This window comes from Falco biarmicus, chromosome 6, assembly GCF_023638135.1.
Source record: "Falco biarmicus isolate bFalBia1 chromosome 6, bFalBia1.pri, whole genome shotgun sequence".
NCBI classification, from domain to species: domain Eukaryota; kingdom Metazoa; phylum Chordata; class Aves; order Falconiformes; family Falconidae; genus Falco; species Falco biarmicus.
Window position 1 is genome coordinate 49,636,268 of NC_079293.1, and position 18,805 is coordinate 49,655,072.

The 18,805-nt window shown below is 44.1% G+C and overlaps 1 protein-coding gene across 7 annotated transcripts in view; it reads left to right on the forward strand.

The window, feature by feature from the left end:
• Positions 1–1,237: 1,237 nt before the first annotated feature.
• Positions 1,238–18,805, forward strand: part of PLAGL1 (PLAG1 like zinc finger 1) — a 50,452-nt gene continuing 32,884 nt past the window's right edge. For 2 of the 7 annotated variants that reach the window (XM_056343840.1, XM_056343842.1), the window contains exon 1: positions 7,886–8,295. Coding sequence is in view for 1 of the 7 variants with exons in the window: in XM_056343842.1 (XP_056199817.1) it covers positions 8,289–8,295 (7 nt within the window). In the remaining 6 variants the exon portion in view is untranslated. Of the gene's footprint in view, positions 1,395–7,885; positions 8,296–18,805 lie in introns of those variants that run through there. The other 5 variants (XM_056343839.1, XM_056343844.1, XM_056343838.1 and 2 more) reach the window with 5 other exon arrangements.

Genomic DNA, 18,805 nt, shown 5'->3' on the forward strand with positions numbered 1-18,805 from the left:
TGGAATTTGACTTAATAGAAATTGTGATTGAATCATGTTTTGGCAATTGAAATATCTTTATTTCCCTAATATGTTTAAAGTTAAACATACCTTTTTTTAAGATGATCGTGTTGGAAAGTACTCATACGTATGATGAGTTACAGAGTATACCTAAAGATTTTTTAAGGGGAAAATACCATCAGGCAAACCATTACCATTTCAATTAATGGTAATTAATCAATCAAATACATTTGTTTCAAACAGAGCTGACATAATACTCGAGTTATCTACAGTTCCCAAAACCACAGCGTGCTGAATCACAGGCTCACTGAAAGGTCTAGCTAGGTTGGAAGGGATCCCTGGTCATCTGCTCCAAACTCTTCTAAAAGCAGGGCCCTAGATTAGGCTGGACTTTGGCTGGCTGGGGTGTAGCACTGCTTAAAGGTGTTTGGGGTGCCTGGGGGCCTGCAAGCTGAGCAGCAACGTCCCTTGCAGCCATGAAGGCAAACTATGTCCCAGGTTTTGTCAGCAATAGCATAACCAACAGATGCCATTATGAGGCACTCTATTTGGCACTTGTTGGTCCACACCTGGAGGACTGAGCCCAGCTGTGGTCTTCCCCAGTTCCAAAGAGTAACTAAAAAATTGGGGAGGGTCCTGTGGAGGGCCGCAGAGATGTTCAAATGCAGAGAACTTGCCCCAGGAAGCAAGGCTGAAGGAACTGGGTGTGTTCAGCCTGGAGAAGGGAAGGCTCAGCTCGATCTGATCATGGTTCTCCCAGCGCCTAAATGGTGGTTACGGAGAAGGTGAAAGCACTTCCACAAGGATGACCTGTGGCAGGACAAAAAGAAACTGCCACCAGTGTCTTCGGGGGAACTGCTAGCTGGTGGCTGTGCCCCTCTGCAGGTCTGCAACAAAATCCCGAGATAACGAAGCAAAATCGGTATCTGTGCAGCGAATCCTCACTGCTGCGAGGTGCCCGCCTCGGAAGCGATTAACCGCCGCAAGTGCGGGTGAGGGGGTTTGTGCGGGTCCTTACGAGTGCGGACAACTCCGCCCGGCCACAGCCGCGGGCACGCCGGCGGCCGGACACCCGCGGGCCGGGACACTTCACGCTGCGGTGGCAACGAGCTTCCCGGCAGCGCCGTCGCAGGGCAGAAGCCCTGGGGCCGCCCGGCCCGCGCTGCCCCGCCGCTCCGGAGCCGAGCGGCGCGGCGGGGAGGGGACGCGGCTCGGCCCGGCCCTCCTCCGCCCCGCCCGCCCGCCCCGCCGGCAGGCGTCTCCCTGGGGCCGGGCACCGCCGCGGGGACGGGAGGAGCCGCCGCTGCGCTCCCCGGCCCGGCGCTGGGGGAGCGGGCGGCGCCCGCGGAGCTGGGCCATGAGGTGAGCGGGGCCGCGCCGCGCCGGGGCGGCAGGTGAGCGGGGCGGCGGCGTGCGGGGCCGGGCGGGCCGGGGGAGCGGCGACCGCGCTCCGGGTGGGCCGGCCGTGGCGGGGGGGGCGGTGGCGGGGGGGCGGTGGCGGGGGCCGGCCGAGCGGCAGCGCCGAGCACCGGGGCTGGCGGGCCGGGCGGGCCGCCCGCCGCTGCAGGAAAGCGAATTGCGCCACATGCGTCTGCCTTGAGGAGGAGACTTTTGTATTTGGCTTTTTATTTATTTACCCGTCCATTCTTCCCCGCAACTTTTCGCCAGACCCAGCCGCCGCGCAGGCTCGCCCGCTCTCCGGCCGCAGAGCCTCGCACCGGAGCCTCGGGACGGTCTGACGCGCTCGGGTCCGTTCCAGCCCCTCATGCCTCCGGGAAGAGAAAGGCCTCGGGGCCGGCGATGAGGGGGGCACCTCTCCCTACCGCTCCTTCGCCCTCCCCCCAGCCCCGCGGCGCCCCCGGCCCGCGCTCGGCTCGTGGCGCGGGAGGCTCGTTCCCGCCTGCGGGCCCGGGCGGGCGGGGCGGCCGCAGCGCGGGTCTGTGTCCCTTCTGCATCCCGCTTCAGCGGGGTGATGGCGTGCTGCGGCCAAGTCTGGAGCTGTCATTGACTCCTACAGGAGGCATGACAGTTGTTTGTTGGTTTTTCCTCTCTGTGTGGAAGAGGAATTTAGCACATGATACGATTTTTCTCAAAGTGCGTAACTTTGTTAAAACCTAACTTCCAGCATTTTTTTATTTCCTCGTGAAAAGTCGGTGTCCCATAGCCAAATGAAAGTTTGTTTTTCTGGAAAGGTGAATTCGGGACAGCCAGACTCCTCTCCAAGGGCTGTTGCTTTCCCTGTGTGACTTGAGCATAACAAGTATGTTCCTCCTTACAAAGGAGGGCCAATAAGGCTAACGGCTTTTGTAGGAGATATTTAAAGTGGTTGATGAAGAACACAAAGTAGTAGCTGCCTTTTAAAATGTGAGTTTAAATGTAATCTTCCCACCTCTAGTTAGTATTTTTGATTTATAAAGGGCTGTGTAGGACAGAATCCAAGCCATGGTTTTGGGTGTGTGATAAATCTACACATATATTAGTATGTGGGTACTTTGTCCAACATCCAGGATTATTCATATAACCTTGTTGACGAGGGTCGTCTTGAGTAAACACAAATGGTACATTCATTCTCTTTCCAAGAAGTGGTAGGAGAGGGTGTGCTTGGCGTTACTGCCATAAGATAAGCAGATTCAGCTCTGACAGAATGAGGAAGGAAGAGATTCCCAGTCTGACCACTCTAGTCTCTCGGTATTGCAGTTGTAAAATTAACATCAACGTGTGCGACCTGATTCTTGGTTGTCCCAATGCTTAGTGGAAAATCTGGCTGTTTAAGCCTGAGATACCTAATCATGTGCAGCGGCACGAAGTGTCAAGTGGTCCTGTCCTGACTTGGCAACATTTCCTGCAAGACAGGAGCATCTTTCTTCCTTATGATGTCTGCAGTACTCCACTGACCCCGCACGGGCAGCACCTCTGTTGTGCTCTGACCCTTTGCTGGGGAGAAATACAGATGCTGTCATTGGGAATTTCCCTTGACCAGTCCTTCTGTCCCTGTTGTTGGTTTGGAGAAGCAGCGCACAGAACACGGCTCCCCCTCAGTGCCTGGGGAGCAGTCATACTGCACAGCTCAAAACGGGGCTGTGTGGGCGGGTGGCTCTGGGTGGAACATGGGCAGCTCTGCTGAACAGAAATATGGGTACAGTGACAGGATCGCTGACAAATTGTGTTATTATTATTTGATATTGTGTGTGTTTGCTGCTGTGGTGCCACTGTATGTGCAATATATTTTCTGCCATTAGTGTTTACTTACTTGCCCTGCATTGTAAGTCAAAGCAGTCAAAATCTCATTTGCAAACCTAATGGGAGCTGGTATAGATCCTGGAGTAGAATAACTGCGTAACAGTCTGATCACCACTGTGTTTTGAATTGTTGAGTGCTCTAAATGCGTATGTCTGACATTTAAATAGAACCTTATGGTTCTGATCGCTGTAAATTGATAATATGATTATTTGTGTAAAAAGTGGAAGATGGGATGAGTGGGAATGAAAACTAGAAATAAAATCAGAAGGACTGTACCAGTTTCTCTGGAACTGCACAGCAGAGTGAGAACAGTAGTGGCAGGTTTGGAAAGTTTGATATGAGAAGGCATTTAAGTACCACAAAATAAATTATTACTTCTTAAAAAGGCAGAAGGGGCCTTTAAATCATGTGGTTAGTTCTCCAAGTTTAACCACGTTAAAGCCTTAGATTAGCGTCTTCAGGGTTATTTAGAATTGCTCAGTTTTTAAGATGAAAATGAAGAGTTAAACCGTTTTGAGTGCGTTGCGTGTAGGTGGACTCTCTTTTAACATGGACACTTGTTTTGCATTCATTTTGCAGATACATAAGCCAGCAGGTCACAGATTCATGCTCTCTAACTAAAGACAATAACTTCTGTTTCCTTTCAATTCCGTAATCTCCTCTGCAGCAAGAATCTCCTTGTTGTGAAGTTCTGTGAGCACACACATGTCTTCTCTCCCTGCCTGCCCTTCTGCCAGGGCTCTGTGGAAAGGAAACAGCGTAAGATAATTCCCCCCCGTGACTGTTCAGCCACATTTATTGTACAGCGCGTTGCAGGGGCTGGGACCTGAGCCACTGTCTGTTTCCCTCAGACTCCTGACTTCTTGGTGGATGATTAAAACCCAAAAACGTCAACCCCCACTCTGCCTATAAGTGAATACACACACTGTACTGAAGACAGTCTGTTTGGTATGTTTCATGGGTTTGCTAAAAGGTTTCATGTGTTTGAGCATTCAGCATTACACCTAACTTTACAAACCTTAATAGTCCTCTTCAGGAAGAGCAATCTGGCTGACAAGATGTTTGCAGAACCAGCACGTATTTAAAGTACGCATTGCCGACTAGTTCCCTACTGGCTCCACTGAGTTTTTATTTTAAGATGTTCCTGCTTTTAAAGATAAGCATGAAGCAAATGAGACTGCTCCAAATGCCAAGGGAACAGCAGTCACACACTTCTACTTAAACACGTGCCACTGTATGACTGGCCACATTATTTAATTGTCACTAAATTGTCACGCAGAAGAAACTGTTTGTTCTTTTCTTGCATGTGTGGAAAGAAATAGGAAATATCTTTAAATGATGCCAAGGATACTGCTATAACTAGCAGGAAATAACAAGTTGGGACAGAAGGAAGGTCAGTCCACTTGAATTCTGCATGGGAATATCCTGGAAGTTGATTGTAACATTTAATTCCACGCTTATCCCGAGGATAACCAAATAAATATTTTACTTCTGGCTTTGCTTTTTAGCTGACTTATTTCTTTCTTCCATGCATTCTTCTGTATACGGGCTATTTGGAATTTGCTGTGAAAGAGCATTTTGGGTTCCAGATGTTCCATCTGACATGACGATCTAGAAGTGACAGGTCTTTGTCTGTATGCTTTTTGTATTTTCTCTTTTTTTTTCTTGCTTTTTCTGCCTGTACTGATCTTCTGTAAAATGGCATGAGTTGCAGTGCTAAACCAGGATCAAGGTTGCCTTTGTAAACTAATTCTGTCTTGGAGGACAGAGTAAATCTGTTTTTATCATTCTCCTTCCTGCACCTAGAGCACTATTTTAGGAGAAGCTGTTTCCTGAACAACTTGAGATAGCAAAATTTAAATGATGCAAATAGCATTAACTACTCATAATTCCAAGCCAGAATGGTGCTACAATAGAGATTGTATCATAAGGCGTTGATTTATAGTTCTAATGAGTTGGAGAGATAACTGGATCACACTGATTACCTCCCAGTGTTTTCTCCCATTCAGTTTCCATGATTTTTCAAAGGACATCCCTGAACACACTGACACTATATTCCCATGCTTAAATCCCTGAAAGACTGCAGCGGGAATAAGACATATTACAGTGGGAATAAGACACATTGAAGTGTGCATTTCTAGTTCTTGAGGTGGGTTGTAAAAGGGTTTAAAGCAAGCTCGGTCATGCTTGGTTGGTAACATCCTTGGTTGTTGTCATTTTTTTCCTCTGGAGAGCCTCAAGTTTCAAATACAATTCAAAGAGCCAAATCTTTCTGTGAATAAATCCTTGAAGATACGAGGCAAATACAGAGAAAAACTAAAGTTTTCATTTTTATCAGTGAAGAGCCTGAAAAAGCAGCTGTGCAGAAGAACTGTGTGTGTTTCATCATGTTCTTCTTAACTTTGCTGCTACTGCTGGAATATAAAATAAGATGTAGGGAGTATCTCAGGAATATCACCATGATGCACTGTGCGTGGCACCTAGTCCTGACTTTCCAGCAAGTGATGGGGACTAAGATGTCCAACTCTCTGACCCCTCTGGACCCACAGGGGTCAGAGAGTAAGTGCCAATGTTCATCCCAGCCCAACTGCTGGGAGAGAGTCCTCTGTCTACGTGGATGGATCCATGTGGATGGATTCCCTGTCCCAATTATTGTCTCCTCTGTCTCCTCCTTCCCTGTTCTGAGGGAGGTGGAAATGGGTCTGTCATGGGAGGATATTTCTTCATTGCCTATTTTCTGTGTATCTGGGGAGGAGCAGCAGAGCTGTCTCTTTTGTGTGTTGAGGTACGATAGGAGAACAGTCATCTCTTGGGTGTCTGGAGTGATAGTATTCTTTTTGTCTTACGTGTGGCAGTGGGGCTCCTGACAGGGAAACTTGTGCTCGTGGTTAAGGTGGCTGCCCAGACCTGCATGTTGCGCATAGAGCTGTGTCAGTGTTACATGTCAACTCTGTGTGCTGAGAGGTGTTGCAGACGACCTGCGTGACCCAGACATGCGGTGTGGAATGGCTTACCACATTCATTGTGCAGATGGCACCTTGCTTTGTCTTCATGCGATGCTAACTGTGTTGGGGAAAGTTGTGTGCTGCCAGTTGGGGAGCACTAGTCACTCCAGAATGGCAAGATTCATCCACAGATTAATGTGTGCTGGGATCACGCTGTGGGGAGGCACTGTCCCCTGCCAATCTTCTGATGTCATTGCCTCTCAATCATCAGAACTGTAGCAAAAAATGTGTTGGAAGCAAATGCAGAGTAGCAGCTGGTAGAGTGCATACAGTAGTTGCCACCAGTGTGGTCAGCTGTGTGCGCTGGGCATACAAGTCACAGGCATGGTGTAGGTAGGCAAAGAGTCCTTCAGTGCAGGCACACGGAGACTGCAGAGATAATCACTGTGCCCATGTGCAGTCTGATACCTAGAGCGGACAAAGGCAGGGCATAGCATTTGCTCCAAGTCTTGTACCGTGGTACAGGTAACAAAGTCAGCGTAGACATGCTTTGGTTTTCTTCAGGGCACGTAATAGAATTGCACTTGGGAAAATACTACAGTAGCAGTATCTAACTTGTGCTAGCATATACAATAGCAAGCAAATGTAGTGCAGTGACCAATATTATGCTTTGCTCCTCCACTTGGTGTCTTGTTTCCAGGTTCTTGTTGCTATGAATGGTGTTGAGGGACTCGTGAGGACAAGCAAAGATATCTTCTGCAAGAGTGTCACATATATCTTTGGGAGAGAACTGCAACAGCGGAAGTCCCATGTGCTTTTTTGGCCATAAACTGTCACTAGTTCTGTTGGTTTACTTCAGCTGGAACGTTGTTTCAGTCACTGCAGCTGTATAATGTGGTCAACAGCATTGGTTTGTCCTGTCCTACAGAGATAAGTGAAGTTAGAATCAATACAGCTTTTTTAAAGATTGCAATTTGAAGTGCTGCAAGGCTGAGCAATAAACAAGTGATTTATAAAGCATTAATGTTCTGTTTTGCCAGTGCCTTGATGTACTGACGCCCAAAGAAGACACCAACCAAATATCTAATCGTTGTATTGTCCTGCAGTAATAAACAGTGGAAGGACGAGTAAAACACATGTTAAAGACACAGCTAAGCTAGCTCAAAGTTTATTTTGTCCCCAGAGAGGTGGATATTCCTTCTTTGTCAGGTGGAATTATCTTCAGTGTCATCACCACAGATGCAGTCTGCAGAGAACCAAGGGGAATATGAAAGTAAGGGAAGCAGTGATGCTGAACAAAGATCTGCAAAGAGGCGGGAAGCAAAAGGCAAAGGAAAGATAATGAAGTACCTCAAAGTATTAGCTGAAGGAAAGAAGTTACTAAAAACATAACTGAAGTTGGATTGAAGAAGCAGAAGAGAAAAATGGAAGAAGCAAACCCCAGAGATTTGTTTTGTCAACATAAGGTGTTCTGTTTTAATCCAATTTTCGTTTGGTCTTAGCAACCAGCATAATTTTCTATGCAGAGAGGCAAACTTTGTTATGTTCTAGAAAGCAAAAAGACTCTACATAACGTGGTCAAGGATGCTTCTGGCTTCTGATTTATTCTTTTATCTTGGTGGGAGTTGGAGTCATGGCTTGCCTGCATTAGTGAGTGAAAGGCTTTACACCCTTCTTAAGCGATTAAAACAAGCTAAGAAGTAACATTTTTTTCTGCTTCAACTACACTTATCTCAACAATCACCCATATTAATCAAACAAGTGACTTAATACCTCTCTCAGTGAAACAGCAGCAGGTGATTTGCCTGCTGAAATCAAGTGATTTACCTGCTGAAACACTACCTTTTTGTATTTCTCAGGGCTCGTCCAAGAAAAGGCCTGGGCTGCTGGCCAGAATGAATCCAAATGTGCCAGGGTAAAACCACTTCTCCTTTTGGTGGAAGAGAAATTTGAAAACTAGCATATGGGGTATCCCAGGTGGATGTATCATTTCCTTCTTGTAAACCTGGCAGCCAAATAGCCCTTCCCAATTCTGATGGTGCCAGGCACTGGAAAGAGATTGCTCAGTGGCTGGTCCTTGGTGGCAGGTGCTAATGAAAAATCATGTCAGGTAAGGATTTCCACAGCTGAGGGGGGGGGGGGGGGGGGGGGGGGGGGGATGGGGGAGGGATGGGGGACACACACTTTATATCCCAAATGAAGGAGGATGAAACTAACACTTCCAGTGAAATATAACACATCCTGTAACACTGATTCATGGCAAAGCCAGTGAAACTGATGCATTTCTGCAAAATGTTTTGGTTTCAGTTAACTCAGCCTATTCAGACAAAAATTTTACTGGAAATGTTTTGACTTGTTCATGACTTGCTTGTTTTTACAAACCTAACACTCCTTTCCCTACAAAACAAGTAAAATAAGCAGGCAAAGTAAGCATGTTTACTGTAAAATCTGTGATCTTGAAATTCTGATGTTCTGAAAAGTATTCTCTGCTATCTTTTCTGTGAACGTGTTGTGGTGGGGTGTTTGTGAAAAGTTTCTTACTGCCGTGGTGACACTCACAATGTCCGGGTCTGGAAACCTGTCGCTTTGGATTTTTACTTTTGCTTAGAACAAAAGATTGTAGACTCATTTTGAGTCTCTTGGAGATTGCAGATGGATCGTAATGATATTCTTATCACTGGTCATGCCCGGCAAGGCTTCTGGACCTTATTGCTTCTCGCATAACAGCTGCCAGTGACAAGAATAATTTTCACGCTTGGAAATCATCTTTACTTGACCTGTGTACGTTTACATGCTGTTCTTCTCTCTAAAATATTCTTAGTGTGAGTGATGGATGGAATCATCTCCCTTTTTAATGTGTGAATTTGCTATACAGATTTTTCACTGAGTCTGCTGAGGTATGTGGAGCTTTTTGGTTAGTAAAATGTATCTTAGTTATCAGGCATTTATTGATTAAAATGAAGAGAGGCTGTCCTGACCAAAACAGAGAGACTGACAAGGAAGAAAACAAAATAAGGACAAATGGGAGAATAAATTGGTTTTTCCTCTTTATCTTCTTCTAAGAGAAAAGAGAAGACTTTAAGTGAATTTTGGGTTTTTTTCCTGTAAGTTGTTCTTAGAGTTTCAGTGATTTGTTAAAGTTGAAGCCTGAATCTCAGAACGTGTCAGTCTTTGCAGGACTCAGCACCCATACAAGCAAGTATTTACAGACCCCTAGAGTTACAGAGTATGTAAGAGGATGTCAGAGGTTGTAAAAGTGGCTTGATTGAGAAGGGGTTGTAGATCTCAGTCCTTTTTTTTTTTTATAAAAAAAAAAAAAGGTAAATTTTTGTTAAGTTTTTCATACCACTCTTACCAGCATTAAAAATACCTACATTTTAAAGTAGTTTTAGAATAGGACATTACAAGAATGAGTATAGGCTTCTTAAACTAACAGAAAATGGAGTATAAAAGTAAGGTTATTTTAAATATTTTGTACCCAAATCAGTAAAATGGTTTGCAAAATAGTTGAAGACAGTGTAGAATGAGTATCTTTTTTTGATCTGTAAAAATATTAGCTGTAAAAAAACTAGGATATATTCCTTTAAAACCTTTTCCTTGTCAAATTCATTTTTTAGACTATGTAAGTCTCTGAATTGACTTTATGGTCAGTGATTTGCACTGATTACTTTATTCATCATCTAATTCAGAAAAACCCATAGTCAGGTCATAATTTTAAAGATTAAATTCCAACCTGATAGCAAAAATTGTCACACATCAACCTTAGCACCCTAAGTAGCTATCATATTTCTAATGATATATTTGGGTCCCAGAATCTTAAATTACATTACATTGTAATTTTAATTTGATTTAATTTGACAAGATTGCTCTTCAAAAGTAGAATCTGTGGAGTTTACAGGACTACTTAAAACAGCATCTTTGTGGAAAGTGTGACGTGTGCTTTCAGTTTGTCCCAGCAGAGGCTCTTGAATCATCCTGATTCTCCCAGTGTGTATCTGGTTATCAAGTCATCAGTGACCACTCATGAAAAATCTGTTGGGTTTTTATTAGCATGTGGTAGACCCTGGAGACTAGAATGTCATGGTGCACAATGAAAATACACTTTGGTAGTGTGTTGACTGAAACCACCTAAGTATTGGATAGTGGACGCTTTTAGGTAACTCTAAATTCTTCCATTTTCAGGCCTCACATCTCATATAAACATCTGACAGAATATGTTCATGTAGGTTTTATAAATTACTAAAGTGACCTTCTGGTAACATGGGGTGCAAATGTCAAACGTCTCAGTTGTTTGGGGTTATTTTTCATTAACTCACTGAACCATACTGAATGGATGTTTCAGATGTCAAAGTTGGAGTTGAAGAGGTCATGCAACTGGGTGAAGAAATAAGGACAAATGACCTCTTGGTGAACTTCTAATGAAAGGTTAGAGATCACAGGCTTTTTACTACATTATTGTAACAAGCTCTTCTGTATCAGGATAACTTTTAAGTAAAGAAATGGCGTTCTTTGCCTCTGTTACTAGAGCCTTTGGAGAAAGTAAACAGATTCCAAAACTGTCTCTGAAAAAATGGCATACAGACAAGTGACTGTAATAAAAATGCTGAACTGCTGAAATATTAGGTATATTTTATATCTGACTGCGCTTTGCTACGCCAAATTTCAAGCTCCTAATTTAGTAATGATATGGGAGTTACCGGTCACTTATTTTTTTCATTCTGTGGAGGCAGTGGCTGAACTCTTCCTTTACTGGTCTCTAAAGGGCTCTTCAGCATTGGCCTTGTTATTCTGGTTTCATAATTCCTTTCACATTCTCCTACACCAAAAAAAGAAGCTTGCATAGAGAAGAACCAGTCTCCTTTAATTTATTCAAGTTTTAGTTTTGCTGGAGAAAAGCACAGAACTTTCATCTGCAGGATGAAATTTTAAACAAGCATGAATGCTGTGCATGTGATGCCACATTTTTTGGCTTCTTGTTTGAGTAATGTGCAAGAAGTGGCACAGGATCCCAAGAAGATTTGTATAACATACAACTGCTGAGAAGGCTTCCAGTCCAGACCTCGGCAAAGCAGAAGTCCAATTAATAACTCTGTGTTACAAGCTCTCAGTGTGGGAGAACAAGAGGTTCAGCTGACCTTTAGTTGACAGTGGGGAGAAATTTTATCTCTCTCCTTTATCTGAGAAACAGGTGACTGTGCTGAATATGAATGGTGATTTGTTGTGCTGAATCTGAATCTGTATCTACATTTACTCAACAGTAACCTGTGAGCCGTTTGTGGATTTTTAGAATCATCCTATAGCTTCATAATCAAAGGAAAAATTAAGGAAACAGCTAAGTAATATTTGGGAGTGTGTATAGCTTTCATTAATTAAGCAAATATGCAGTATTTGGAGAATTTGGTTATTTTTAAGAGTTGCGCACTGTAGGCATTCCAGGCACTGCTATGAAAATACAACCCCTAAGACTAACATACCCTTTAAGAAAAGGCAATAAAAATCGCTCCTCAAGGTAGTTTAATTGCAACAGAATTAGTCCCTGATGATTTAATGTAATAGCTCTGTTTCAGTAAATTAGATCTAATAATTGCCTCTTGCATCTGTACCGTATGAAATGGTAGGTTGCATTTTTCATGCAGTGTCCCACTCCAGCCAGTCCACGTGTGTCAACAGGAGTGAAAGGACGTGGCTGGTTTTGCTGCCGAGTTTGCCACTGGCAAATCTAGCTGCTATTTGAGGAAAATCTGAGTGTGCAGGCTGCAGCAAACAAACGCGGGGATGTGACAGGCAACTGTTACCCAGTGCAAGGCTAGCGGCATCTTTTGAAAGAAATCACCTGCTGTTTTCTCTCTACCCTGAGTGTTAAGTTCTTAGTGAAAAGCTTATGCTTTAGTTTGGGTTTTGAGGATATATTGGTGTTACTTCCTTCAGATGGCTCAAGCAATTCTCCAAGTCTGAGGCCTTTAGGAGTGGACAGAGAAAAAAAACATTTGTACTAGCCAAGGTGCTGTTAACAAATAGTGTGGCATATTATGGAAGATAATTAATTATGTTTTGATACATAATTTATGTATAGAAGCAGCTAAAGAGACAAAGGTACTAAACCTGTTGAAATCACCATTGAGATCACATGTTGCATCTAAAATACTTGTAAAAATACCAATATTCTCAACCTGAAATGCTTTTTCAGGTAAAACTTTCTCAGTTTTACAAGTTTCTGAATGAAGTGGTCATTTCACAGCATTGAAATTTAAAGCTACGCAAGAGTTGAGAGCAAGACTCTCGAAGTGACATTAGACCAAATCATTTGAACATTGATATTTACATAACACAGCAGCAACATTGCACACTGTTACACTATTGCAATAGTGCTTTAGGACATGTTGGAATGATGTTGCAGGAATGTGCAGGGTTTGTGAGTATCTGAGGCTGGGAGGCTTTAGATTATGGTAATATAAGCAAGACATGTGGGGTAGGGTGTTGGCTTCCAGATGACAAATCTGGTTTTATGATTTGCTGAGATTTCCTGACGTTGCCGAAGTACTGGGCTGAGCGTGTATCCCCCTCTCCAGCCACGGGAGCGGCTGTTGCACCCATGCAGGAATGTGTCAGTCTGGCTGTCCCTGCGGTGGGTTTTGCTCGCCACTGTTGGAAAGCTGGTGGCTGCTAATGAATTTTATTTGTAGCAAGCTTATGAAAGCAGAGCATGTTAAAGCCAAGGTTTTCGTAAAACCTTTTTGGAGCTGCAGGAGACTTGTTGACTCTTCCGGGAAAGCAGCCTGAGGAGGATGCAGGGAAGGGAAAGGAGATCTCTCTGCCACCAGCCTGTCCAGCTGAGGTGTGGCAGTACCCTTCCTGAAATGAGTGTTGGGACACAGGCCTGAAGCGATGAGAAGAGTTTTAGCCAAGGCAGTGAGGGAGAACAGGAAAAAGTGCTTTTTCACGTGACCTCGTACAAGTGGGTCCCGTGTTTGTTTTGTGCTGGGGTTCAGCCCTGGGTTTCAGGGAGCAGACCAGAGTCCTCTCCACAGGCTCATTGAAATGGAAATGGTTTTGCCCGCTGCTCTGGAATGCAAATTATTTTAGGAATGTTCCTGGGTCTTGAGGCTTTTTAGAACTCACACTTTTAAGATATTTTTTTCTTTATGCTATTTTAACCAATTCTCATAAAAAACCAAGGATCCAGGAAGATGATTGGTGCCTTGATCCTGACCCAGAAAAATCTGAAGTGTACGTTTGTCTTCATGTGTACAAATAGTTCCCTGCAAGTCAGTGGTGGAAAGACATGGGAAATGCAGAAACGTTTTGCTGGATCGCAATCAAAATGCTGAGTGCTTTGCAAAGCCAAACAACAAGAGCAGCCCTCAATAAGGCAGGCTGGCATGAGATGCCATTTGGTATCATTCCCTAGGGATTTATCTCCCTTTGTTACTATTGTTTTTTGAAAATACTATTTAATAGCTTTTGTTCTGTTATCAGGGCACTGGGGATGGGCAAAGACTTGCACTTGATGCCTTGTCTGCCATAGGTCTTTTGCTGACCAAAATAGACAAACATCAAGTGAGACACAAAGCTAGGAAAATTATGATGAGAGACAGTGCCATATTTCAGAACAGGAAAACTTGCTTAGAAACAAGGAGTGGGATTTGTCGGTCTTTGTGTTTCTGGTATCAGTCTGGTATCAGGACACAGGATATAAAATGGATTTACTTTTAATGATTTTTTTTTTTTTTTGCTTTAAAATGAAAATAGGCTTGGATAATTAGGTGCATATGTGGACCATATTTGATGATGCTACATACTGAGGTGATCATAACCAGGTCAGAATATTGATTGGTTGCTGCAGGGAATAGTAAGGCAGGACTCTATTATGTGTGCAAATTTAACACTCAGTGTAGCTTTGGCGAAGTAGTAGCCAACTGATCCAAAAATTTTTGAAGTCAATAGGGTGTCTTTATTGCCTGACCTCTTAAAGGCACTAGAAACTGACAGTGTTCTTGGTTTCTTGCGTACCAAGGCATTTAATCTGTAGAGATATGTATATAGTTAAAATGTTGCCTTCAACAGTGGGACTAGTTTATATATTAGAGTAGTATTTTTTTGTGTGTATACACACTTTAAAACAATACCATGAAGGTATACAAAATATTCTTGGTAAACACGTTAGAGGAAACATATACTTGAGTGCATGGCTTTTGCTGACCCACAGTCTGCCTTATGATTTTGTGCACCGTTCTTTTACATCTGCATAGTCCTTTGTAAAAGAGAGAGGTGTTCCATATATAACTTTGGGTTTTCATTATTTTTTACATTCACAAATGTGACTTGTATTTGAAGAACTTCAGCAGTATCAGTGAGCCATATTTCTGCAGGGGGGACGTAATATGTATGTGTTTTACTGCTCAAGTTCTTTCCTTAATCCAGGGAAAGATGTGGTATCCTGTGCATAAAGACAGACATTATGATGGCAAAACAGTTACTTTGTTTTATAATTATAAAATAAATCCATGATTTGGAAAAAAAATGTAATTTTGTAAAACAAGTATATGCTATTTTATATGATAAATTATAAAGTTATTTACAATTTCGTGTTTTCTCCAGTGAGGGACTCTACATGTGGTAGATGCAAAATGCATGGAATTTTGCTGTTGGACATGTTTGAGTTGCACCTGGTGTGTACCACATCCTGACTCTGAATGCACATGTGGGACTAACACAAACTTCAGCAGATCTACACAGGTTTCTCTGAATGGTGATTTTAGCCCTTTATACTTGTATGCATTTAGCCCTGCATACTCAACTCAATACTCCATTAATCCTTAAATCATTTCTGTATCATTATGATTTTCCTTCCTGATCATGAATTTGGAAGAAGAGAAACTATGTCAGCAGAAATACAGTTAGCCCAGCATGAGCACTCACAGTAGCCAAAAGAAAACAAGCAGGGACACTAGTGGAATGCTAATGCTGTGTGACAGATGCGTTGTCTCCTGAAGGTGGGGTTTTTTTCTGATGGATGCAACCTGAGGCATAACATATGCTGAAAGTTAAACCCTGGCAACTGATTTCTGTAATGGGGGAAGAGAGTCCTTCCTGATTTAATCTCAGTATAAGTAGGTTAAGTGCGGGTTTCCTGTCACATCTTTGCTGCTGTATTTTCAAGACATCTGCAACCATCTTCCTTACCACAGATGTCTTGAAAAAATGCTTTTACTTGCATTTTAACTTCACTGAGTTAAAATGTGACAAAAGGTGCTTGGATAACAATGTCATTTACATGGGGCTGTTGTGAATCTATACACGGGTTGTCCTAGACATTCTTCAAAGTATTGGAATTATAGCAGCTGCACGAATGAGTACAGTGGACAGATGACTTCATAGCATCAAAAGAGTCTTCTGGTGGTGACTGGTTAACTATTGCATCTCTTTGGTGTGCAGCATGAAACTGAGGTGCGTGTTTGAGCTGTGCAATGTCAGATAATTAGAACAAGCGTGCCAGTGCTGACTGTTGTAATTTGTTTTTGACATTGGTTTTGTGCAGAAAGCAATATAAGGAATTCTGTAATAACCTCTGAGAGGCTTGGGAAGGGGCAGATGCTGACTGGTTCAGAACAGTTGTGTTTCTACTCACAGTGAATTCATAATTAAAAAGCTATGATCCTGGTCTTTGTCTCTCCATGGCATAGGTCTCTTTTGCAGACAGCATGTTCTCTTGTCATCTACAGATGGCATCAGGATGTCAGTGTAGCACTGTGAAAGGTTTTGCTGTTGCTGCCACTTATGTCTCTTCCCACATCAGTGCCTGCTTTTCCTCTGGCTTATGATGCCAGGGAAGGTAGGTTTACCTCTTCTGGAAAAGAGTCAGGTCAGCAGAAGAGGTCTTCTCACGTGAACCCAAGTGAGAAATCTGTGGTGTTACATGCCGCACAGTTTTCTTGAACAGCTGCTTGGAGTCTTGCGTTGTAGACTTTGCAAAGGTCCCTCACAGAGCAGTTTCCTGGCCTCCCTTGCTGTGGAGTTTGTCATCTGCGGTAAAGATGAGCTTCAGGGCCAGTGAAGCAAGCACTGGTTGGTAAAACTGTGTCATCCTTCTAGAAATCTGCAGTGACATGCAGTGGATACAGAACTTTGGGTGAGAACCGCATTCAGAAACTTTAGCCAGGTGTCATCATAGTATTTTGCAGGCACAGGAGGAGTAGAAAGTGGAGCCTTTGCTGCCCCTCTCTCTGCCTTTCAATGCGAACCATTGGTAAGCAAGGCAGCTATCAAGGCTGTTGTTGACAGCCTTCATGGATGTCTCATGCATCATGAACAGCCCCAGAGGTCCTGTGTGGGCTGGTTTCCCTTGCTGTGCATCTCCTCGTGGGAGTCACCTTTCCTCTGGTGCAGCAGTGATCTCAGTCCTCATGTAGGTCCTCCTCATGGGCCATACCTGGAAACAGGCTGTCTGATTTCATTACTCCCATATCCTCTGCATCAGAACAGAAGTAACCCTGGACATCCCAGGGCAGTCCCACAACCATAATGTGCACTTATCCCAAGTCATACATGCCTACAGTGTGCGCACTACAGTCACTTCTAAAACACAAAATGCATAGTCTGTGAATTTGTGGCAATGATGGAACTAAGAAAACCAAAACCTAAAATCCTGGCTCCTTCACTCTGTGACATGTCCTTCTTCTCGGTAGGCAGTGCAGAACCCATCCCCATTTCCTCTTAACCAGCACATAACCACTTTTCACCACCATGAAGCATTGAACTTTTCATCATCCAATGTACCCGTAATCACTGTTTTGCTATCTGTAGACTGTTAACCACCTATTATACTTAACCTGTTCGACCTAAATGCATACGCCAATTTCCTGATACCTGAAAGCCTGCAAGAACCTCGAAAGGCTTTGCCTCACATTTTCAGGGCTGCAATTTTCATGTATGGGAAACATCCCCCACTCTACTCTTCCTCCTCTTCTGCCCATTCATTAATGAGAAAGGACAGTATTTAAGAGCAACCACAACCTTTTGGCTGTGTGGGCAGCACAGCAGATTTGGCCAGTATACCTGCAGTACTTCATATAAAGGTCAGTGTGGTTTACAAGGAGTAAAACTACAAAAGATTGGCCAATGGGACTGTTAAACTGAGGCCAGCACGAGCGCTGGCCAACCACCTAAGGTTGGATTGACATGTGTCTGATGTAGCTAGAGACCACCAGGCACTGTGCCTGGTTGGTGCAGCGTAAGTGGCTGCCATGACCCTGCATGTGTTGGGGCCCGCTTGGTCAGGGGGCAGTACACTGTGCAAGAGGTGCCCTCATGCACCAGAGGCTGGCCTTGAAGCAGGAGAGGGATTTATGGTGGTGGTTTTCTGCAGCTAGGAAGACTGGCAGTTCTGGGTCCGTGTTCAGGGTAACTGCAGGGAAGAGCTACCATAGTTTATGAAGGAGCTTGTAGTTCTGCTTACACTTCCTTGGCCCTGTAAATACAACTCGCTGTGCTTATCCTCGCCGTGTTGGAGATAATGCCCTGACCGACTGCTGGAAGAGGAGCAGTTACTTGTCTTGGTGTACCTGCTGCTCTGTTGTTCTGCAAGTGGCTTCTGTTGCAGTGACTGGGATGCCCTCACGGAGGCATTCCCTCTTGGTCTGTAGCCTCTGTGCCTTCCCCAAGGGCTGGACTTGGATGCTATGGGATTGCTGCTGCTAATGACGCTTCATCAGAGGACTGTATGGCGGGGGATGGGAATAAAGAAGGTGTCTCAGGCTTTGATGGCTTGCGGAGAAAACCACTTTGGTGATTTATGGTTATCCTTTTCATAGTGCCCTCATTCTCTGGGGCAAATCTTGTGCAGCAGGGTGTTGTACCTTTGATAACATCCTAGGAGGACTGTTAGAAGTAGTGGTCTGTACAAGGTGACCTGCAGGTACTGGTAAGTGCCTTTAATGCCGTGAGGGACAGCAGGTAGATGGCAGTATGACAGACCAATTCCTTCCTGGCTGCAGATGCAGAAGACAACCCTGTCAGCATGGGCAAAAGGTGGTGGGAGGAAAGAGGCAACCTGGTCAACAGGTCTTTCCTGCTGTGTTTTTTGTAGCTGCTTTTGAGTAATAAGTGAACAGAGAACTCTCTCCTGCTTCTGGTAGCTGCCCCTACCCCAGCAGTAGGTAGTAGCCTTTTGATTGCATTGGAGGTGTCTCATGGGTGTTTGTGTTGCTCTGGACTGTGCTGCTCTTCATCTGAGTCCCTCTGATGTCATTCTGACCTGTAACAGTCTGTCAAGAGGTATGGTCTTCTGTCCCAGCTAGTGTATGTCTCCTTCTTCTCCATGCCACAGAACACCACAGAACAATTCAACTAAACCTTAAGTGAGGCGTATGGACCACAGTGTCACTGGAACATGTCTGGATGGCAGACAGGTGGGGGACAGGGAAAGGGTGGACTGAGGCTGGACTTTCTCAAGACAGGAGACTGGTGCAGTCCAGTTGTGGGAGGATGAAGGTGTATTACTGGCTAAAACCATATGGCAGGGGAGAGTTTATGTTGTGGTGGTTTGCCAGGTAATTGCCTCGGAGATTGAATGCTAGCACAATTAAGTCATTTTGCTTAGTAATTCAGTGGGGGGATGAAAT